At 36.1% G+C, this 24,355-nt stretch overlaps 3 protein-coding genes across 4 annotated transcripts in view; 2 read left to right on the forward strand and 1 right to left on the reverse strand.

Moving 5' to 3' along the window:
• The window catches only part of col5a2b (collagen, type V, alpha 2b), a 29,714-nt gene extending 20,617 nt beyond the window's left edge, over positions 1–9,097 (reverse strand). Inside the window, exon 1 of the mRNA XM_024289003.2 lies at positions 8,806–9,097. Coding sequence (XP_024144771.1) covers positions 8,806–8,890 — 85 coding nt within the window. The 5' untranslated portion in view covers positions 8,891–9,097. The remainder of the gene's footprint in view (positions 1–8,805) is intronic.
• A 3,014-nt stretch (positions 9,098–12,111) lies between these two features.
• On the forward strand, positions 12,112–19,289 carry pjvk (pejvakin). The gene is made up of 6 exons (XM_024289005.2): positions 12,112–12,880; positions 15,166–15,361; positions 15,692–15,833; positions 17,372–17,489; positions 18,490–18,633; positions 18,712–19,289. Exons 1-6 carry the CDS (start codon positions 12,670–12,672, stop codon positions 19,011–19,013), a joined length of 1,113 nt encoding a protein of 370 aa, XP_024144773.1. The 5' UTR covers positions 12,112–12,669; the 3' UTR covers positions 19,014–19,289.
• A 1,002-nt stretch (positions 19,290–20,291) lies between these two features.
• The window catches only part of pwp2h (PWP2 small subunit processome component), a 9,780-nt gene continuing 5,716 nt past the window's right edge, over positions 20,292–24,355 (forward strand). The window contains exons 1-12 of one of the 2 annotated variants that reach the window (XM_024289032.2): positions 20,292–20,461; positions 20,729–20,841; positions 20,930–21,024; positions 21,090–21,189; positions 21,262–21,405; positions 21,484–21,619; positions 21,706–21,926; positions 23,219–23,362; positions 23,428–23,498; positions 23,578–23,714; positions 23,790–23,938; positions 24,009–24,156. In XM_024289032.2, the coding sequence (XP_024144800.1) occupies positions 20,444–20,461; positions 20,729–20,841; positions 20,930–21,024; positions 21,090–21,189; positions 21,262–21,405; positions 21,484–21,619; positions 21,706–21,926; positions 23,219–23,362; positions 23,428–23,498; positions 23,578–23,714; positions 23,790–23,938; positions 24,009–24,156 (1,476 nt within the window). In that variant the 5' untranslated portion in view covers positions 20,292–20,443. The remainder of the gene's footprint in view (positions 20,462–20,728; positions 20,842–20,929; positions 21,025–21,089; positions 21,190–21,261; positions 21,406–21,483; positions 21,620–21,705; positions 21,927–23,218; positions 23,363–23,427; positions 23,499–23,577; positions 23,715–23,789; positions 23,939–24,008; positions 24,157–24,355) is intronic. The other variant, XM_024289031.2, reaches the window with a different exon arrangement.

A 24,355-nucleotide genomic window follows, 5' to 3' on the forward strand; every position in this document is an offset into this window, starting at 1 on the left:
ATACTCTAAACAAAAAAATCAAGTAGAGTTTTGGCAAACAAAGAAGTTAATATGATTTTTCACATTAAAATACAGCCTGTCTTGTTTTTATCCTGCATTTCCTGTTGCAGATTTCAAAATAAAAGACACTTTTAATTTTATTTTTCATTTTTTTAGCTAAACACAATTATATTCCAACCATGTTTAAATTTAGGCAAATAATAATACACAACTCGTAAACTTAAAAAGTAAAAAACATCAAATCAAATTTTTTACTACTATTTTAGTGATCCCACATGATGATGTCATGACTTTTTCAGCCAATGGAATCATGGGAAATTCAACGTTTTTTTTCTTTTCAGTTTTAACAAAAGTATTTTTTGTTATTTACGGCTAAATGTACGAAAAAATAATGCGATAAAGGATTTATCTCAACAGTTGTTAATATTTATTTCTTAAGGTCATCTCCTGGTTTCCGTTGATCTCTTCACATTGGTCTCCATGGAGGACCCAAATAAATACAGGAAAACAGGTTTTGACTTGGAGAGGAGCTAAAAATAAACGCTGAAGGTTTACGGTTCTCCAGAGTCCACTTCACCCCTCAACCCGCTCAGAGCGGCGCCAAAACAACCATTGTTTCCATCTAGAGTCTCAACTTCCTGTTTAAAATATATGCAGAGTCAGCAGATTGTTCTTTTGGTCAAAAATGAGATATTTTCAGCGCACCTGCGAGTTACGACTTCCTGTCACACACGTCGTTTTAACAGTTGACATTTATGCTAGAATTTAAGGAAAATTTAATAGCATAGTAAATAACTAAAAATGAACCTAATATATTTAAGAAATAAAAACTTGAGCTTTGAAAGTATAAAAGATCGGTCAGCCAGAACAGAAACTTAAAGCTTCAAAACAGCAAAATTATTTATGATTATTAATGTTTTTTTTTTTATTAGAGATAAAAATCAAATAATTAAAGAAATTCTCTGATTTTGTAACACTTTCATAGAGCCTTTTAAGTCTCTTTAAACCGTCAAGAATGATGTCATTTGAAAGGAAAGCATGTTAGAGATTTTCAAAATAAAAGCAATCGCTAAGAACAATTAGCAAACATTTTCCTGCACTTGCAGAGACGAACGCCTCTGAATTTTTTCACCACTTCTAACCTCTCAGAGACGATACAGTGCAGGACTCTCTAGTGAATTAGATTTTAGTGCAATTTGAACATCATTTTAGCTACTTTACTTTAACGGCAATATGGCGTCACCCATTTGCCAAATTAAACATTTAAAGATAAAAAACTGGCGAACAATTGTTTAAACGCAATGCATTGTGGTCTATAGTTGCCAATCTAATCGATACAAACTCGTTTTCTAGTTTTCTGGATTTTGTAGTTGTAGTTTCTGACATTCTGGAAAAAAATACAAACATCCTGTTTATCACAGTTACATGAAAGCTACTTTTTTTCTAAATGGTAAATATGACGTCACCCAGTTAAAAAAATATATTCTAAAATAAAATTGTATATTTTTTGCATTATTTTACGGCTTTATTTGCAAAAAAAATTGACTTTTTCTTACAATTTTACAATCTTTTTCTAAAAATTTTTTTACTTTTTAAAAAAACATTTACAACTTTATTTAAAAAAATGACTTTTTTTCTTATTAATTTACAGCTATTTACAAAAAAAAAAGAGTTTTTCTCACAATTTTCTAAACTTTTTTCTTGAAAATCTTTTTTTATATATATTTACAACTTTATTCTTAAAAAAATGGCCATTATCACAATTTAAAACTTAATTTAAAGACAAAAAATATAACTTTTTCTTACAATTTTATCAACTTTTTTTTTAAATTGTTATTTTTTTCCTCTGAAATTCACAACTTTACTTTAAAAATAGTTTTTGTCATAATTTTACAACTTTTTAGAAAAAAAAAATTTCTTGCAATTTTGACTTTTTTCATATAAATTTACAAGTTTATTCTGCAAAAACGATTATTTCTTTAAATCAAAAGTTAGGACTTTATTTAACAAAAACTTAGATTTTTTTTCTTTTTGGTTTTCCAACTTTATTCTTTAAAAAACTAACTTTTTCTCATAATTTTCTTGCTATAAAAAAACGACTTTTTCTTAAAATTTCACATATTTTTTCTCAAAAATTGTTGACTTTTTCCTTATAATTTTATAACTTAATTCTCTTACTTTTTTCTTAACCAACAGACTTTTTAAATTTATATTTTACGGCTTTATTTCCAAATAACTTTTTGTTGTGTTTATATTTTTACAACCTTTTTCACTTTTGTTTCCTAAAAGTTGTGAAGTTCCATCATTGACTGTATATACGAGCTGGACCGAGTGAGTGTGACATCATCATAGAAGACAGTTCACTTCTGGTTCCAACCAAATCAAGTCAATCCAGTCGTCATTTTTTTCACGAGTCGGACATCATCGTGTTGGAGCCATATGCCGTCGGTACGCTGTGATTGGTCGGAATCTGCCGTCATTTCTATGGCAACCACTCTCACCTATCACAAGTGAGCTTGTTGGAAGGCCACGCCCCTAATATTTAAGAGCTACACAATATCAGCCAATCTTGACGTGAGACTGAATACTTCTGTTGAGGTCAGGCTGACCAATTGAATGATTGAATGACAGCTGTTTATTTCTCTGTTGAATTCTGGGATACATTAACTTCCTGGAGCTAGCAGATACTTCCTGTTTGGGGACAAGGGGGAGGGGTCTCTCAGTTCTTAAAATGTGAGAAGTTATGCTTTTAAATCACATGTCAAAGGCGAGGCCCGGGGGCCGGATTAAGGTTTAAATTGATTTAATATGGAATAATATTCATGCATTTTTATTATTCATAATTATGTTAAAAAGTTACAGTTTTAAAGTTTTAAAAATTGGCATTCTGTTAGCTTTTTGGACTATTTTGGCATTTACTAAGATTTTTTAGGCTATTTTGGAGTTTAGCTAATATTTCAGCTACATGCTTGCTGTTTTGGCTAATTAAGGCTTTTTTAAAAAAAGGTTTTAAGGCTGTTTTGGAGTTAGGTTAATATTTAAACGCTAACTGTTTTGGCTAATTTAGACTTTTTGTAAAAAGGTTTTTTAGGCTATTTTGGAGTTAGGCTAATATTTACATGCTAGCTGTTTTGGCTAATTTAGACTTTTAAAAAACGTTTTTTAGGTTGTTCTAAAGTTAGGCTAATATTTACATGCTAGCTGTTTTGGCTAATTTAGACTTTAAAAAAAAACGTTTTTTAGGTTGTTCTTAGGCTAATATTTACATGCTAGCTGTTTTGGCTAATGTAGGCTATTTTAACTTTTTACGGCTGTTTTGGAGTCAGGCTAATATTTACAAGCTAGCTGTTTTGGATAATTTATTTGTGTTTTTTTAGTTTTTCAGGCTATTTTGAACTTTAGCTATTTTTTCAGCTACACACTAGCTGTTTTAACCCACCGTTAGTTTTTTTGTTTTGTTTTTTAGGCTAATTTGGCATTTAGCTAATATTTTAGCCGGTTATCAGCTTCAGTGTTTTCAGTTATCAATCTCAGCATCTTCAACTATTAGCACTAACATTTTCAGCGGTCAAATTCAGCTTACAGAATTCACACTAGCATTATCACATCTAATGCTATATATCTAGTTCATAATGATGTTAAAAAGTTACAGTTTTACAGCTTTAAAAATGTAGTTTTAGAGTGTTGAATAAATGTTTATCCCTCCCGCGACCTGAGGTGTGTTTGGATTTTACCCATTTTGACACTCCTGTTTTAAATCATCAACCTGATTGAATCTTAGTAGATTTTTCAGCCCGACTTCACTTTTTTCTGGATCCATAAATCTGTCTTAGACACCTTTACTTAAGCACCGTCTGCTGCGGTTCCACTCGACAGCTCCCGGCTGTCAGTTTACCCATAAATGTGTCTGTTATCAAACCCTCCCTTCAAAATAAAAGCCCTCCTGTCACTCCTCGACAGGAAGAGCACGCTCGGATCAAGCAGACGTGACCACCTTCGTGTGCTGTGAACCCCGTCCACCCACCGCCATGCTCCGCCAGGCTCCCATTATGTGGTGAGGCCCCCCCACCCCCCCACCCCCCCGGGTCAAAGGCGGCAGTTATTTCAGGGAAACCACAGCAGCTGGATTACATGTTGGGCTGAGGAAGAGATTGTGGTTTGACTGGATTTGGTGGAGCGATGTGGCGCCACACCCCGAGGGAGGGAGGGGGGCACCTACCTACTGGCATGGAGGCTGCTTTTGAGAGTCAAAGTGCCAGCCTGTGCAGCAGTTTCAGCGCCGCATTATCTCCATTACAGCTAAACGACTCATCAGGGAGGCAAAGAAAACGGTTTGAAACGAGGCTTTCATCTACGAGTTCAGACCTGACGGCAGAAAAGAACATAAACTATATCAGAGGAGCAGCTAAAAACAGTTTAAACTCCACAAAATTCTGTTGTCTAGAGAAAAAAAAAGTATGAAGGAAGATTACAGGCACCATTAAATAAATAAATAAAATAAAGTAGTAACATTATCAGGAAAAAAAGTAAGAGAAGTAAGTCGTACGGATGCTTGTTTTATAAAGAAGTTTTGTTTTTCATAAAATAAAGTTAAAATAAAGCTGTAAATTAAAAAAATCTGAATTAGCTACATTTTTTAGCAATGTGATATAATTTGATTCTTTTGTAAAATAAATAAAAAAGGTAATTTTTGAAGGTGTTTGTTGAAATGTTTTTTAAAAGTGCAATTTAATTTTTTATTTTCAAAAAACAACTTTTTCTTGTAAAATTTTTGAATATTTTTCTTAATTGTATGGCTTTTTTTTCTCAAAGTTTTACAATTTTATTGTTGAAAAACGTTGATTTTTTTCGTCTTTTTTTTGCTTTATTATGAAAATTTTAGAAGTTTTTCTCAAAAAGACTTTTACTTTTTTAATGACTTTCCACCCCCACAAAAAATATTTTTATTCATAATTTTATGACTTTATTATCACAAAACTTTAATTTTTTTTCTCAGAATTTTACAACTTTTTCTTTTCAAGAACTTTAGACATTTTTTTCATAATTTCACAACATTATTCTCGAGAAACTTTCACACTTTTAATCCTATTTTAAGACTTCATTTACGAACAAAAATGTACTTTTGCAAAGTACTGTCTTTTATTAATAATTTTACGACCTTACTCTCAAAAAAAGTTTACTTTTATCTCATAATTTATGACTTTCTTTCACAAAGCTTTCAATAAACGTTTTTTTCAGAATTTTACGACTTCCTTCTCAATCAAATTTGATTTTTTAATTTTTTTATTTTACAGATTTATTCTCAAAAACACTGACATCTGTTTGATCTTATTTTTTAAACTTCATTACAAATTTTGACTTTTTTCTCACAATTTAGCAATTTTTTTTGCATAAAACTTTTTTTAATTCATAATTTTACGACTTAACTCTCAAGAACTTTTTAAGTTTATATCATAATTTACAATTTTATTCTGCAAAAACTTCTAATTCATCCCACAATTTATGACTTTATTCTTGTAAAGTTTAGACTTTTTTCCCATAATTTTATTCTCAATAATTCTAAATAAACTTTAATGTATTTAATCAAATTTTACAACTTTATTCTTGAAAAATGTTTCTATTTTTTAATCAGATTTTACGATTTTATAACAGAACTCTAACTTTTCTCACAATTTTACAACTATTTTTCTCGAAAATTAACTTTTTTTTTTATAATTTTATGAGTATTTGTGAAAATTGGCAATTTTATTTTTATTTTTCTGTAGTTACGTGTTTCTTCCTGTTTGTCACAGAAACTTGACATCTTAAGATGTCTGTATGAAACTCTGGAGGGCTTTGGTGCTGAGGTGTTTCTCCATATCCACAGATTCTGAGTATTCTCCGTATTCGTGGATGACTCCGGTCTATATCTCCCACTAACCCCGTGAATACGGCGAATGCTGTACTTTACTTTCCAAAAACAAAACAATCAAACCCACTTGAGCAGAGAAAAGGATAAAAACGAGATAATGTTGATGTAGTTTCTGACTCTAGAATCATAACCTGTGATCACACTGACCAGAAACAGAAGAACTGCAGCTTTTTGTTGACTAAACCAAAGACGTTTATGAGGTTCCACATTTTTAACATGAGTATATAAGAAAACTGTGCAGCAAAAAACAGCTTTACTTATGCAAACGCTGTTTACAAATGGATACAAATCTAAATCTGTTCTATACCAACATTTACACATCGAAGCCAAATAAAATGATCAAGTGTGTTAATCTGATTAATAATATTTTTTCGTATTATGTATTTTCATTCATTCAAATTTTCTAATAATAATGTTAAAAATAATCTAATGCGTGACATTTAATCAAACGGAACAAAATCACTACAATAGTTGTCAAAATTGTTTAAAAACAATATTTAAAGATAAAAGTAAAACCATTTATGTTATAAAGAAAATAATAATAATAATTAGGGGAGCAAACAATAAAAAAATATATATTAATCAGTTAAATTATAAATGTATTGTCACATATAAAAACATTAGTAAAAACTAAATGTATTTGATGATGATGATTTCGTTTGTTAGTATTTTATTTTAATTTTTAAAGTTTTAAAATATAAATTGAAAAACAAAACATTAGTACTGCATTTATTGATATAAATTATACACAAATTATATAATCGCTAGCTCAGCATTAGCTTAGAATTGGCTTGTTAGCTTTGTGGATTTAAAGAAAAATCATTCCTCTTTTTTATTCATGTATGTGAATTACAAACATATCTGTTTAGCTAACAGACTAGCTGATTTTTATAGTTTTTAAGATAACAAACTAAGCTAACCACATTAGCATGATGCTAATTACCTCATCAGAGGCTTGGAATTAGTTGCCTATGTTAGCTTTCTATATATTTCAGCTATTCATTTTTTAAATTCTTAAATCCATCCGATCAAAAATAACTAACACAAAAAAAGCTACAATTAGCAAATAAACTACATAAATTTCTAAGTTTAGCTAGCACACTAGTATACTTTTCTAGTTTTTAACTAAGCTAACCACATTAGCTTGATGCTCCTTAGCTCAGTAAAAGCTTTGAATTAGCTTGTTAGCTTGTATACTTTTCAACCTTTATTTTTTTATTCTTAAAATTCTTCCAATAAAAAGGAATGTAAGCAAAGAAATATTACAATTGGTAAATTAATTACAAATACACCATCACTTATGTCTCTGTCAGTTTTGCTATTAGACTAGCTAGTTTTCTAGTTTGTAGGATTACAAACTAAGCTAACAACATCTTTGTCAGATTAGCTAGCAGACTAGCATATTTTTCTAGGTTTTAAGATAAAAAAAAAAAAAAACTAAGCTAACCACGTTAGCATGATGCTCATTAGCTCATCATAAGCTTGGAATTATTAGCTTTTTGTACTTTTCAACTATTCGTTTTTCAAATCCATCCAATCAGAAAACAATTTAGGCAAATACATATTACAATTAGAAAATAAATTACATATGATTTACATACTTTTATCAGTTTAGCTAGCAGACTGGGATACTTTTCGAGTTTTTACAATAAATAAGACTTCAAATTACTTTGTTAGCTTTATATGTTATTGTACCATTCTTGATTCTCAATCCAACCGTAAAACTATTTAAACAAAAAAAATTTAAAATTAGTAAATGACTTGCAAATGTACCATCACTTTTACTTTTGTCAGTTTAGCTATCAGATTAGCATATTAAACTAGGTTAAAGATAAAAAAAAAACAAGCTAACCACATTAGCATGACCGCTTTGGTTTTTCAAGAAGACAAATCCAACAAAAATATCAAAATTCTTCAATTATTTAAATATGAATCATCTAAATCATCATCAACTTAGCTAGCATATGAGCAGATTTAGCTAGTTTTTATGCTAACACACTTAGCTACCACGTTAGCATGACACTTCCTGTCAAAATGGTTTAATTTCCCTCTTTGGGAAACCTATATACTAAATAATAACAGCATTTTTCATATTTATGGAATATATGTCTTTATATTTTCTATGTATTTAATAATATACAGTTAAAAGTAACTTTTTGAAGTTATTGCTCCTTTTATTCTGCATAATATTGTATTTAATAAAGTTTAAATTGACTTTTTTTGTTTTTTTGTAGCTAGAAAGCGTGAAAATTTAAGTATTTTGTCCAACTGCTGACATTCAGCCTGGTTTTTATTCAAATATCGTTTGGAAACAGATGCTGCAGCTCTACATGTGGATGAAAGCCCTTCAACCTCCAGCATCTTCTCCCTCTGGGTGTGTCTTGTCTGCCTCTGGCCCCAAGTATGACCAAAATTAGTGGCCTGCTTTTGTCCATCCCATCCACAATGCCACATCATTATAGCCATGGCACGCTGAACCCCTTCATTCAGACCTGAAATAGACCGAGCCGACCTCGCATATTCGTCACTCTGAGCTGAAGCTCGCAGTGGAAAAAGTATTTTTGACTTCCGTCCTCCAGGATGCTTAAAGGAGAAGAAGGACCAACCCTTTTGAATCGTTCAGCTTATTTTTAGAGTAAATATGCGACATGAAATTAACCTTCACTGTTTAGCGGCTGCAGAAACAGGAAAGTAGGCTTTAATGAGGGTATAATAAACCTCTGTTGGAGTGATTTTTATCTTTCTGGAGGCTGGAGAATGTGGCTCTGTGAGAGGAAGGAAAGCTCTTTGAATTAACACGAGAATATGCATAAATATCAGCAATAAAAATGACTTTTATTGCTAAAAAAACAGATTTTTCAGCCAATCCTGGAGTGGAGGGGTAGGTCACTCACCGTTTTTGGTGTCTTCTTGACCGGTCACACCAAGAATCACCTGAGCCAAGGTGAGGGCCAAGCACAAAGCCATCCTGGGGCCCATGTCTGCACGCCAGTCGAGCGGCGGCAGAGGAAAAGACAGATCCACCGGCTTTGAGCTACAGCATCCGGGCTGAGGGAGTCCGAGTTATCCCAGAGTGGAGGACGGCGAAGTGAAACCAGGTCCCGCTTCGACCCTTCCACCAAACCTCTCCCTCCTCCCCGGCTCCCTCCTTCTCCGCGGCGTTTCTTTTCTGCCTCCTCCTCTGGCTCAGAAGATGAGGCTAATTAGAGGCTGCGCGAAATAGACTGATGAAAAGAGGGAAGGAGCTTCAGAGATTCTGCTTCTTTTTATATATTACTCGCGTGCGTGTGGAATTTTTATGTTTAAAACTAAAAAAAAGAAATGTACGGAGATCTGTTTAGGTCAAAACTCAACACCTGTTTTGTTGGCAGTTCGTGGTCATGAAATCTGATAAAAAAAAACATAAAAATCTACAATTTTTTAGGACTTTTTGACAACAATTTGGGGTCTACCTGATATAGAAACTCTCATTTATGTGACTTGCGAACTTTATGGGTTTAGTTTATGGTCAAAAGTTGAAAGAATTCGACTGGCTGACCCATATTAGGTGTGTACTCGTTTGATGTGTTTTCCAGCCCAGACTTCTGCCGGCTCCATATTTCAAACAGACCCCAAAATCCCGAAGGTGCGGCCCCCACAGATATTGACAAATACACCAAAAGATCACCTGGACTCATCTTTCATTGTCACCTTTTGGAGCATGCTGGGTAATTTAAGGCTCAGTTCGGCTTCTCTTTCTTTTTCAATCAGCTCCTTTACGGAGCAAACATTTGTCTCTGTGGATGAGCGGATTTCCTCGCCGAACACGGCAGGAAGTGTTTCAGGTGCTTCAGGAACAGACGGTCTTGTCGTTAAGGAGTCGGAGAGCCATCCGGGGACGGAGCAGATGGGAAGACAGTTCCTGCGCCGAACAAGACTTTGGTTTTTACTGCTTTTAGGGACTGCAGTGAAGCTCGAGAACATAGTTTTGACCACAGATTGGGAGGTGGTTGTCTAAAATATACAAAGATTTAATCAATTTCCTTTGAGAAATTATGAAAATTACTTTAATTTTTGGGAAGGGGCAGATATTAGCTCCGTTAGTTGTAAAAACTGTTTCCCCATTTATTGATTTTTCTCTAAGAATTCTGGGAAATTTCTAAGGCACTGGAAATTGGTAATGTAGATTCGAACTATACTATAAAATAGCGAACTCACTACGTATGTACTATATCGTATATAGTGCATATGTAGTGTACATATAGTACATATAGTATATATAGTGTATATAGTATATAAAGTGTATATGTAGTGTGTATATACCAGATACAGTATAGTATATAGTGTATATAGTGTATATAGTATATATAGTATACAGTGTATATGTAGCGTATATATATATATAGTAATATATATATAGTATATTGTGAATATGTAGTGTTTATAATGTGTATATAGCATATATAGTAAATGGTTAAATGGTAAATGTCGTATACTTGTATAGCGCTTTCTACCCTCCTTCAAAGGCTCAAAGCGCTTCACAGTCACAGACCCATTCACACACACATTCACACACTAATATATAGTGTATATGTAGTACATTTAGTATATATTGTATATAGCATATGTAGTATGATGTATATATAGTGTATATAGCATATATAGTTTATATAGTATATATAGTATATAAAGTATACAAGTATATAGTGTATATGTCGTGCATATAGTGTAAATTTAGTGTATGTGTTGTGTATATATAGTGTTTATAAAGTGTATATAGTATGTAGTGTATATATAGTGTATTTGTAGTGTTATATAGTGTATATAGTATTTAGTCTATATATAGTGTATATATGGTGTATATTGTATATATCGTAGCCTATATAGTGTAAATGTAGTGTACACATTGTGTATATGTAGTGTTTATATAGCATATATAATATATATAGTATATAGTGTAAATATATTGTATATGTAGTATATATATAGTATATATATATATATATAGTATATATATATATATATATATATATATATATATATATATATAGTATATAGAACATCTATAGTGTATATATAGTATATAGTGCACTATATAGCGAGTGTTGAATGAATTTGGACATAGCCTGGCAGAATTTTCTAATTTTAAAGATAACAAACCAAGCTAACTACATTATGTTATAGAAAATAACCTGCGCTTTATGACTTTATAATATTAAAATTTCTTAAAACTTTTTAAAATAGCTTTTTTTTGGTCAAATTTAAAATTTTCTCATAATTTTATGCTTTGATTCTCATATATTTGCTTATTTGATGGTGGCTTTAATTACTTGGTTGTTAAACAAAGATTTGATCACAATCAGAGCTTTACGTGGATTTGGTAAGATGAACTCTGTACAGAGGAAGTTAACTGACAAAGTCAACAGCCAATCAGGACGCGGAACACAAGACCCTGTGAAAAGAATCCGCGGGACGGTGAGACTGCGGAGGATGAACGGCAGAATTAGCTATTTCGCCAATGTGAGCTAATGTGAAACTAGACTGTAGCTAAGACCTAGTCACTTTGTACGCGCTAAAATGGGGCGAATTTCTTCCCGCATAAATGAGACTTTTTAACAAAAAACTTTTTAGTGGGATCTTAAACTAAAAATGTCAAAAAAAATTGCATATTTTCTTTCAATTTAGAGTATTTTGGACCACTAAGGACACATTAAAAAAAATGATGAGTATTCTGGTTCTGTTCACTGACCTGGAACCAATTTTCTGTAGTACAGAGCCTGGCGGAGTGATACGTATACTGCTCTTCCACATAATAAAGTGAAAAAGTGAGTTTGTACTTTAAGTGTTACAATTAAACAATGTTGAGCGTTATTGTCGAAAAAGTTTGACTTGTGTGTTACTTTTTCTGCAAAGAATGATTATTGCTGTCAATAGAAAAACAACAGTTCACTAAAAAAAACATCCCAACAACCATTCTGGTAGTTGGGATGTTGACCAATCACCTGCATGTTTGGCACCTTTAGGCATTATATTTAAATTTTGTTTTGCACTATTAATTCGTCTTTTTTGCTTTTTTTTTTAGCACTGCCTATTTGTACTTCTTGAACAAAAATTTTCTGTAAAGTTTATTCAAAACATGTCGCTTGAATTATCTTGATTTTAAAAGAGACATTTTGATCTTTGATTTCCTTACATAATGACAAATACTCATTTTTATTTTATTATTTATTGAGACGAATGTAGACATTTTAACATAAACTTATGGTTTTTGAAAGCCAAAGCTTGACCTCCTCCTGAAAAGGTTTCAGTCATGCACATCAGGCCAGTTTGGAGTTATTAAAACAAACTGCTGTAAATTAAAGGGGAGCCATTTTTAGCCTCTCAAAGTGAAACAGACCTTCAGAAATGGTCTATTTCTGGACGTAAGAACTAGGTGGCAGTGTAACCACGGGACACGTGATGTGTTTAGGCCGTGAGTCAGAAAGGTGGATCAGATCCAAAGTAAACCGGAGAGGCTTCCCCAGAGCAGATGTTTGGTGGATCAGATGTGAACATGTTCTGAGACAGAGATACTCAGACAGCTTTGTGAATGGATCATAAAAGATTGTCCCTAAAATGGACAAACCTGCACGTCAGTTTGAGTTTGTTCCTTCCTCTGCGGAGCACCTTCATATCGTCTTACCCATGATCTGCATTATTCATCACCTCACAGGTCTCACAGAACGCTCTAGAGTCGGCCTCCCCATTGAGAAGAGCAACAGACGCGGGCGGCGGTCAAAATGTTCGCCGCCGCCACCAAGAATTTTGTGAAGCAGGTTGGAGACACGGGGAGGTTGATCCCGGTTCCCAGCCTGAGCGAGGCCGACCGCTACCAGCCGCTCAGCCTGGTGACCAGGAAGAGGAAGAAGCACTTCTGGAAGAAGAACAAGTTCGCCTCCACGCCTTTCTCGCTCAAAGACATCCTCGTTGGGGAGAAGGAGATCACTGCGGGTACGAGTCTCCGTCCACTTCAGCGTCTTCCTTTTGTTGAGCTAAAGAGCGTTGAAAATACATTTCCCAAACTTCCCCAATAGTTATAGATCTGCATTTAAATTAATATAAAGAACTCCCTCCTTATATTATGATTGACCTTTAGCAGTTTCATGAAAAAACAAATATTTGTGCCCGATTTTATTTTCATTTTTTACATTGAATTGTGTTCTGATTGGCTGTTGTGTCTCCTGTACGAAACACTTTCAGCTTTCAAAATCTTCATACAATATTTTTTTCAAACGTGACTCCCGCCATAAACAAGACTGCTGTCATGTCTTTACGTTTTGTACATGTCGACATTCCAGTGGACACATACATTCCTAAAATAATTGACTAAAATTTGTTCTTGAAATAAAGCTAACTTTATGGTTGTACCATATTTTTCTCACAATAAGTTTTTTAATTGTTTTTCAAAAAACGACTTAAAACCCGGAGAAATTTATGCATGGATTAAATTTTAGATGTTGAATCAGTTTTAACAAGTAGATGGCGCTCTGTCAAATCGTTTGGTTGGGTGTTATTGCGTATATGCTAACGTGGCTAACATGTAGCGGTGTCGAACAGTGTTTATTTTACGTGTTGCTAACATGGTTGATAGTCACATTAATGTTTGTTCTAGCAATACCAGTCTTGTTTATATGTTGTGAACCGCTTTGAAATTGTGAAAATGCTAATGTGGCTAACGCTCATAACATGTGATATGTTGGACTGTGTTTATGTGTTAACAATATTTGGAGTTAGCCGAGTCACAGTAAAGTTTGTTTTAGCGTTATTAGTCTGTTTTTTTAAATTGTTTCAAAGTTTAGGAGTTACAGGTAGTAATACATGCTAATGCGGCTAATGCTAATGTGTACAGTATTTCTTTTACGTGTAACTAACAAGGTTGAGAGTTAGCGTAGTCACATTAACGTTTGTTTTAGCGATATCAGTCTTACTTATAAAAATGCTATTAAGCTAACGTTTATAACATGTAACAGTGTTGGTCTGTGTTTCTTTAGCCCGTTAATAACAACATTTAGAGTTAGCGTAGTCATATTAGCGTTTGTTCTAGAGTTATCACTCTTGGTTTTTCCATGTTGCAAAGTTAAGGAGGTACAGGTATTGCGAAAAAGATAATGCTAATAACTTGTAGCCGTGTTGGACTGTGTATTTTGTGTTACGTGTTCCGAATAAGGAGTTAGCATAGTCACAGTAACGTTTGTTTTAGCATTACTTTTATACATGTTGCAAAGTTTAGGAGTTACAGGTATTGAGGACACGCTAACACTTTAAACGTAGCTCCGTGTTGCAAACAATTTCTAGATTAACACGGTTAATAAAGTCTGACTGAAAAATTGTTTTAAAAAACTCTAATATCTGATAATCATACCAAGAAGTACCAGCAAAATAGGAACCAAAACTGTGACAAACTTCAAATATGAACCAAAAAGAGGGTGAAGGTGAGAAAAAAAAACGCCAGTCAGCGCAAATTACATTTATTTTGAAGACAAAATAATCGTTGTCCATATTTAGTAAATTATTCCACTAAATTAGTATTTTATTTGTTTTTCTTCAAACCTGAATTAGCATAAAACTATATTGTATAACCATACAACATTGTAATAATCCTTTTTTTCTTTTTAACTTGTTAGCTTCCCTAAAAGCTAGCTCCTAAACCGCTAACTTAGTGGAATGGAAAATTTCAGCACTTATTAGTAATTTTTTCTTTAAAAATATTCTAGAAAATATTTATCTAAAGTTTGAAGAACTGAAACTATTTTTTCTGTTGCTGCTTTAGTTCAAATGTCAGCTAAATAAAGTGTTGCTAGTGTTTAGTTTAAGCTAGCTTTAAGGTTTCCTGCTTGTCTTCGTACATGCTAACACATTATGCTGTTGCTTATAGCGTTTTCGTTTTCAGTTTTAGGAGTGGAACAGATTCAACTTTAAGATGTTCAAGATACAAATATTAATGTCCGGGCAAAAGGGTTACAGAGCTGACAACTAGCTAGCTAGCTAGCTAAATATTTTACTGCATTAAAAACAATAAATGTAAAGACTTAAAAATATAATGTTAGGGTTGTAAAATGTAAGAAAGTGCTGTATAAAAATGTGTGTTTATGAGTGAATGATTATACATTGGGCCTTAAAAAATAGAAAGAAAGTGAAAATTTCATCATTTCCAACTTGAATTTAATTGTTTGTAAAAATCTATGTGCAAAAAAAAAAAAAAAACGATAAAAACACCAGTCTTTTCCTTCCTTTAGGGGTTTCTTCTTACCAGCTTCTCAACTACGAGGACAAGTCGGACGTGTCGCTCAACGGCCGGTTGGGGAACCACCTCATCAACGACGTGGGGTTCAACGTCAGCGGCTCCGACTCGGTGGCGGTCAAAGCCTCATTCGGGATCGTGACCAAACACGAGCTGGAGGTGCCGACTTTACTGCGCGAGCTAAACTCCAGGTATCCCAACATTACAAACCCTCATCCGAGTTACTGTCAGAAATTCTTTTTCTGATGTTTTATCTTTATCAGGTGTTAAAGGGTTAATGAAATAGATGCTGTACCATCCCCGCAACAATTTATTGTTTTTTAGTAAAAGAAGAGTAATTTATTAGATTTTAGGCTCATATTCTAGTGTTGATTCTGGATCTGGATGACGGACGAAATGTGAGAAGAGGGTTTCCTCGTAAGGATGAATAAATGATTGAGTTTGTCTACCCTTACACTCAAACAGGAGCTGGATCCAAGAGTACAGTCATAACAATGCATGTTTTTAAATATTCTCTTCAGAAAAGTCGACCTGGATCACTGCCTGGTTCGTCAGTCCAGAGAGAGTGGGCGCAGTGTTCTTTGCGTGGTCGTGGAGAGCATCCGTACCACGCGTCAGTGTTCTCTGACTGTCCACGCTGGCATGAGAGGGACCACCATGAGGGTAAGGACAAACGTGTTCCGTCTGTGCATGTTTCAGCTTCAGGTAGGGCCGCCACAAACGATCATTTTCAACTAATCAACAATTGTTTTTTTCCGATTAGTCCACTAATCAGGTATTTCGTAAAGTGGATGTAAAGCACAAATCTTAACCATCATTAGCTTTAAAGTAAAAAATAAGAGTTGCATTACCTGTGATGATGCTAGTGTGAATGATTTTTGCTGAAAGTAGTCGCTAAAGATGCTGAAGCTTTTTGTTGAAAATAGTAATGCAATTTACTTTAATTGCTGGAGGGATTTGCTGAAAATGCAAAAGCTAATTTGCTAAATGTTAAATTTGCTAAAAGACTGGAAATGTTGTTGAAGAACTATAAAATAGTGCTGAAGTTGACCTAAATTTCTGAAAATGTTGTAGTAAAATTGCTTAAAAATCCTTAGTACAAGCCAATTTTGCAAAAATATGTAGTGTGTTGCTTAAATAACTACAAATTAGCCTAAAAAACCTTAGTAGATGTCAAATTAGCTTAAAAAAAAGCTAGCTCGTTGCCTAAACACTAGCTTAACTATAAAATAGCCAAAAATTCCTCAGTAAAATAAATTAGTCAAAAATGTTAGCATGTTGCTAAAATATAGGCTAAACTCTAAATTAGCCTGAAAATACCAGTAGATAACAAATTAGCCAAAAAGCTAGCTTGTTGCTTGAATACTAGCTGAGCTCCAAAACAGCCTAAAATTCCCCGGTAAACTAAATAAGTAAAAAACTTTAGTCTGTTGCTAAAATAGAAGCTAAACTCTAAATTAGCCTATAAAGACCTCAGTAGATAATAAATTAGCCAAAATCATTAGCATGCTGCTAAAATATTTGTTAAACTTTAAATCTTTTGAAAATTACTATAAAAGATGAAAACATAGCTCATGAATATATTTAAAGCTTTGCATCTAAATTATAGGAACTATTTTTCACTGAAGATAAAGTTTTGGTCTCACTGACTCAAATATATAAAAGTTATTTATTTAGTGCTGAATTCTCACAGTTTTGTTCAACTCTGACTCTATGTAATATAAGTAACGACTAATCAGCTATTAAATTAGTCGTCCACTGTTTAATAGTCGATTTATCGTGGCAGTCCTAGTTTCAGTTAGTTAGTCTTTTAACATTTTGACACAAGCATTAGCTCTTGGCTTCACACTTTTTGTGCTACTGTAAATCTTTATAAAGATTAATGCACATCCAGGGGATTAAGAAGCTGAGCTTTCCGCCTTTATGCAACACTTGAAGCTACGTTTAAACTGCTCTTACGTGTGTTCGGGCGACCATTTTCAATGAAAAGTCTATGTAAATGCACTTTTTTATGCTTCTGCGTTCAAAACTATTGCGTTCACGTAATCAAGGTAAATCAGCGGATTCTGACGCAAAAAATACAGATTTATAAAAAAAAAAAATCCAGATAGATAAACTTTTAAACATTTGAAAACTTTTTTTTGCATATACTTGTTGTGTTTCTAATTCACTGATGAGACAGCTGTCTTTCTGTCCTTTAGTTTCAGATTGACGATGGCAGAATCCCTAAAGGTCGAGACAAAGCCATCGTCATTCCGGCTCACACCACCATCGCTTTCAGCATCTGTCAGCTGTTTTTTCGCCTGGATGGACGTCTTGGTGAGAACTCCACTCATCCAGCACTTTTTGGAGTACAGCTCGGTTCAGTTTGATACAAAAAAACCCCCCAAAAAACTGTTTTTTTAATAGTCGGTGTACTGGTACCCTAGAACTTTAAAGTTTCCTACGAGTCATAGGTCTTCCGTTTTGGGATTCAGGTTTCTTTAAATGTCTTTCCTTTTGGTTTATTCCACTTTTTTGTCTGCTTAGCAGCCAATCTGCATCCACACTGATGCTGAACAACACCAGGGTTCACTTGGTTGTTTTTAGCTAGTTTTTTTAGCCCGTTAGCAACTCTGTCCTTTTGTGGAGGCTGCCTGAAGATTAGCATGCCTGACTGTAGACTCTTAGGGATAAAAAAAAAAAAAATCCCAACAAACAAAATCTAGAATCTATTTCAAATTCATAAGTTTTGTTATTTTAGCTAAACAACAAAATTCCAAGAACCAAAGAAAGATCTTAAAAAGTCTAGTTTCTCTTTAAGTTTTAGTAAATTTTATTAAATCTGAAAATACGTCTCAAAAATATCCTTGACTTCGGTGTTAAACCTTGTAACGATAATCTGTAAAAAAGTTATTCCAGAAACAACTAGTGCTAGCTAAAATTAGCTTTTGAGTTTGGTACATATATAATCTGAAAATGTGTTTTGATAATAAAATAAGATCAGAGGCAAGATATTTTAAAATGCAAGAAAAACAGGGATTTGGCTTTGTTAGCAAAGCGGCTAACAGGCTAAATGCTAATTGTCAAAATTCAAATTAAAATCTGTTTCATAGCTATTTTTGAGAGGAAATTAATTAATAATCAAAAACTACCACAAAAAAGGGTTTATGTTAATATTTCTATATTTTTTTAATATACATCAATTAACCGTTGAACTAGCAAAGATTTTTGTTTTAGCTAAGCTAGATTTAGCAACATTTAAAATGAATGATTGTACATTTTCATCTAAATTTGTGTTATGTGTTTCTCAAACTGTTTTTTTTGTGGTTTCTGTCAGATATTTGTGTAGCTCCAGGTTCCCAGGGCGGGTTTGAGCGCGAGCAGATCCGTGAGCAGCTGGGCGGATTCATCGGCCGCTTCTCCATGGGCCGCCTTCGCCGGTTCCTGTCTGGAATCATCTACGGAAACCCCTTCAGGGCAGGTACGAACCAGTCCAACTACCGACCTCCTGCTTTATTTTGACTTTTTTTTCCTCAACCGACCTTGAACTTTCCCTCAGACGACCGGACGTTTGAGGAGCTGACGCACTCGGACACCTACATGGACGACGTGGTGACCGACTACTACGAAAAGGCCGCCAGCATGACCGACGTGTCCACGGCCTACCTGAGGGAAAGCTCCCACCAGCGCGTGAACCTCCTGAAACACAACATCCCCAAAGGGCCGTGCGCGCTGTGCGGCATGGGCAACCAGAAGAGGGAGACGGTCTACGGCTGTCTGGAGTGCTCCTCCGGGCCCCAGAAGTACGTCCGCTTGCACGTGGTGCCCTGCTTTGATCTCTGGCATAAAACCCTGAGATGAAGAAGACTCGAGCGCGTTGGGAACCTGAACTGACGACAAGTGCGACGTGAATCCTCCTGCCGTCTGAGGCTTTGAGGCGGATCGTCTTGGGTTTACTTCTGGCAGGAGGCCATTTTCCACACGTGCTGCGTGTGAACTGTAGCTACTAGGTCATGAATTAATCAAAAGAGGGATCGTGTGAGGAACAACGGCCCGTTCCTACCCGTTCCAAGTGGGTCACTGGTGCAACCATGTCGTTTTCACAGAGTCTGAATAAAGTTTGCTCTTACTTTTCAAGTTTTTTGGTAAAATGTTTGCTCATATGTGACTTAATTTGTGTTTTTTAACAAAGTGAAGTGCTAAAATTAACAAAGTTTTGAGAAAAAATATAAAATTTGTACTTGTTTAGATATTTAAGGGTTCAATTTTGGAGCATCTCTCAGTTACTCATGCATGTGAATATTAATATTAGGTCATATTCACACGTATGAATAATAATGAGGTCCTGCTATACCACAAGAATCCACTGGGGGCATAGTGAGTCATGTGCAGATGACACACAAAAATTGGCTTATGTGTGTTAAAAGGTATTTTATCATTTTTTTTTTATTTATTTATTGTTCTATATTATTATTAGACCAATAGGAACCCTCCTAAACTTTTAGATTTTTTTTTCTGAATTAGCAGGACACACCCCTGTCTTGCTAATTCAAAATGTCCATCTAGTGTTGCGTATATTCTGATCAATTGTCCTGCTAATACACGTTTACCAACACACACACACCGATATATATATATATATATATATATATATATATATATATATATATATATATATATATATATATATATATATATATGTATAATAAGTAAGTATATATAAATAAGTCTTTGCAAAAGGAATCAACTCAAAAGTCTGACTTTTTGCTAATTGATAGATAAATAAAAATTAAATTCTGAAATAATAAATAAAATGCTTTCATCATCAATTTTCTCAGCTAAAATTATATCATTTAAGAATAAAATATTAATTAGTACAAATTGAACAAAAGATACAAAAAATTAAAATAATTAGAAAAAAAGGAAAAAAAATGTAAGCTTGTTTCAACAAGACTACCGAAATGAAAATACTAATTAATTGAATTTATTGTAATGATATTTTTTGCAAAAAAAACTGTTGCGTTACAGATGTGTGACTTTTTTTGTCAAAGAAAATCACAAAAAAATAATGTTTTAAAAAATATTTCGGCGTCTTTCTAAAAAAAAGTTCGGTCATCCAGCCGTAAGAGGGCGCTCCATATCGTCTTGGACCGGAAGTGATGTGATTTAACAACAAGCACACGCGCGTGGAGGACGGAGAAGCATGTGTGGCTTCACTCGTGTCATTCTACAAGGATGTACATGTAAATAAATGACATTCAGGCCGTTAAAGTTTACATGAAGTGAATAAAATGAAGTTCGCGTACAAGGTAAGTTCAATCCGAGAAAGGCCAGCACGTTTGTCGCGTTTGATTGTTCAACCAAACTCCGTTACAAATGATGCCGTTTGTTTATTTTAGGGCTATTTAGCTATAAATAAATATAAAATAAATATTACAATGAATTGCACTAAAAGTATTGGCTGTTACAGTTAATTCGGCGTACTTATACTTCAGTTAATATCTAATTTTTATAGATTTTTGCCTATTTTCTTGAGTCGTTTTATCTTGAAAGACACTATTTTTAATGTCTTGTAGTTTTCCAACCTGCTGGGCGCCGTCTATCGCCAGGGAAATCTGAATTTCTCCACCGACGGCAACGCTGTGATCAGCCCGGTGGGGAACCGGATCTCCGTTTTCAACCTGAAAAAGTGCGTCCGCGGTGTAAAGTAAACCCCTCGTGGTTCCGGTCAGCAGACGGGATTGACAGATGTTGATGTTTTTCCTTTTCACTTCCAGCAACACGTCAGAGACGTTACCCGTCTCCACAACCAAGAACATCACCTGCGTTGGCGTTTCTCCTGATGGCCGCTTGGCGATCGTGGTGGACGAAGGTAAAAAACGTCTTTTGGAGGTGTTCCTCCGGTTGACCTTCTCACCTGAATCGTGTCTTGAACAGACGGCGCGGCGCTGCTGGTCAGCCTCATCACCAGAGCCGTCCTGCATCACTTCCACTTCCACAAACCCGTCAGCAGCGTCCGCTTCTCGCCCGACGGCAGGTCAGCCCCGACCAGTGCGGCGTGTGGATGGAGATGCTCAGACGTTTATTCATTTGTTTGTTTTTCCTCCAGGAAGTTCGTAGTGACGAAGGAAAACGTGGCGCTGATGTACCACGCTCCGGGGAAGCGCCACGAGTTCAACGCCTTCGTCCTGGACAAGAGCTACTACGGTCCGTACGATGAGACCACCTGCATCGACTGGACCGACGACTCCAAGTGAGCGCCGAGAGGGAACCGACCGGCGGGAAGAACCGACGGACCAAAATAAACGCTCTGTTGTTTTTCTACCTTCAGGTGTTTCGTGGTTGGCAGCAAAGACATGTCCACGTGGGTTTTTGGCGCCGAGCGCTGGGCCAACCTGATCTACTACTCCCTGGGGGGCCACAAGGACGTGGTGGTGGGCTGCTTCTTCGAGAAGGATAGCCTAGACGTACGTCGACATCGCCGATTTGTGGATAAAAACCACACTGTACGTTAAAAAAAACCCCAAAAAACTCTTGGTTGTGGCATTTGCAGCTCTACACCGTCAGCCAGGACGGGACGCTGTGCGTCTGGGAGAGCGACACCGACCTGGACGGCCTGGTTCTGAAGAAGAAGAGCGCCGACGGCGGCTCGAGGAACGAGGAAGAGGAGGACGAGCGGCAGGAGGGGCAGGAGGGAGAGGTGGTCAGAGGGAGGGCGGAGACGCCGGCGGACGACAAGAAGATAAAGAACGTCCGATACAAGCAAGCTAGCAAGTAGGAGACTTTATTTTGATACGTTTCTGTTTGTTTTTTCAAAATAAAATAACTTTAAGGCCCTTCTTTTCAGCGGTTTGGCTAACTTCTAAATTTTTCACGCACCTAGTGCAAGTTTTGGGCATAGTGTGCACCCATCCCCCACGGTGATGACATCACAGTGGGAACCATGGAATTTGAGTGGGTTCAAAATATCTCATGGGGGTTGGAAAAAAAAGTTTCAGAATTGGCAAAGTGTTGAGTTTAGCAATTTTTATATTTTTCCACATTATAGGAAAAATATCGTTTTTGTTCAAGTTATCTTTTCGCCATAGAGTAAAGTCTACAACTACAACCTGACTTCTGACCTCGCCAAGGGGTCAACCTTAAATAAAAATAAATGTGTTAAATCCTGCATTTTTGTTCTAATATATGGGAAAAATTAAATTTGTCTTTTAGAGATCTTTACGAAACTTTACACACAAACCATAAAGTTAAGTCTACAAATACAAAGTTTCACTGACTTCTGACCTCGCCAAGGGGTCCTCTTAAATAAAAACATGGGTTAAATCCTGCATTTTTTTCTAATACATGGGAAAAATTAAAGTTGACTTTGAGAAATCTTTACGAAACTTTACACACAGTATAAATTTAAGTTTACAACAGAAGTTTCACTGATTCCTAACCTCGCCACGGGGCCACTTGAATTAGAAAAATTATGTAATTTTACATTTTCCACAATATGGTAAAAAGAAAACGTTTGTGAAATTTTTACAAGTATAAAATTCATACTTGTGAGTTTATAAAGATGTTCATTTAGTCAACAATGTATGTTTAGGTCGACCGAGCGTTAGCATTAGCCGTCCAATGGGAAATTCCATTAAACGTTAGCATCGATTTTTTTTTTTTTTTTTAACTGATATATTGTGAAAATTGAATTTCAGATTCCTGAGCTGGAATGAAACAATATAACATATATGACCATGTTAGGAATGTGGGCTTGTCTGTTTAAAGAAAAAATAAATACTCTGTTGCTAGGGAAATTCAAAAATTGTACTTTTACCAATTCTTATAAAATTACATGAACGTGTTCGTCACGCCCAGGCGACCAAAATATACAATGGTTGCTATGGAGATAAAACCAACAGAAAGGTTAAAAAGAACTTTTTTTCCATTCATTTGTCACATGCAGTTCTGACCGGGGTGAAAGGGCCAGAGTAAGGGGTGCGTGGCGTCCCCCCTGCCAGTGGGGGCGGGGCCAGGTATACAATACCACTGGCGGCTTAAATATCTCCTTTTACTGCCTTTTTTAGGCATTTTTTCAACAAAGAAGGGGATTTCAACAACCTGACCGCCGCTGCGTTTCACAAGCAGACCCACATCCTGGTCACCGGGTTTGCTTCTGGAGTTTTCCACCTGCACGAGCTCCCAGAATTCAACTTGGTCCACTCCCTCAGGTGAGCCACCTCCTTTTTTCTCCTTCTATCCTCCTCCAGGTGTCTGACCGCCTCCTCTTCTGCAGTATCTCCCAGCAGAGGATCGCGTCCGTGGCCGTCAACGCCTCCGGCGACTGGATCGCCTTCGGGTGCTCACGTAAGAGTCTATGCGCTTTCCTGCTGTTGCATGCTGGGTAAGGGGTTGTCTGACTGGAGGCGGGGCTTTTTTGTTTTAGGGATGGGCCAGCTGCTGGTGTGGGAGTGGCAAAGCGAGTCGTACGTCTTCAAGCAGCAGGGACACTTCAACAACATGGCGGCGCTGGCGTACTCGCCGGACGGGCAGTACATCGTGACGGGCGGGGACGACGGCAAAGTGAGGGGCGCCGCCGCGGCTGTCTGGAGTCGGTAGTCAAGCGTGACACTCACCCGGCTTCTGTCGTCTGCGCAGGTGAAGGCGTGGAACACCAGCAGCGGCCTCTGCTTCGTCACGTTCACCGAGCACACCAGCAGCGTCACCTGCGTGGCCTTCACCGCCAGCGGCTTCGTCATCGTCAGCGCCTCGCTGGACGGCACGGTCCGAGCCTTCGACCTGCACAGGTGACCTCACGGCGAGGTTTTTGCTCCGCCCGAACGAGGACACGCGCAGAAACCGCCTTTGTGTCGGCAGGTACCGCAACTTCCGGACCTTCACGTCTCCTCGGCCGGCGCAGTTCTCCTCGCTGGCCGTGGACGCCAGCGGCGAGCTGGTGAGCGCCGGAGCCCAGGATTCATTCGAGATCTTCCTGTGGTCCATGCAGACGGGACGCCTGCTGGAGGTGAGGCTTTGGTCTCATAAAACGACTAAAGTTACACTTGAAGCCCATTTAGACGGGATCATTTCAGAGTTTGAAGGTTCAAAAATTCAACCTCTGAGCTCATTTAAGGACGACAGTTCTGATAATATTTATCAGTAAATAAGTAAAGATTTTTCTATTTTTATCCCAGAATGCATTCTGTTTTTAACCAAGCACCTGT

Source organism: Oryzias melastigma, linkage group LG2 (genome assembly GCF_002922805.2).
Source record: "Oryzias melastigma strain HK-1 linkage group LG2, ASM292280v2, whole genome shotgun sequence".
In the NCBI taxonomy this organism is placed as follows: Eukaryota; Metazoa; Chordata; class Actinopteri; order Beloniformes; family Adrianichthyidae; genus Oryzias; species Oryzias melastigma.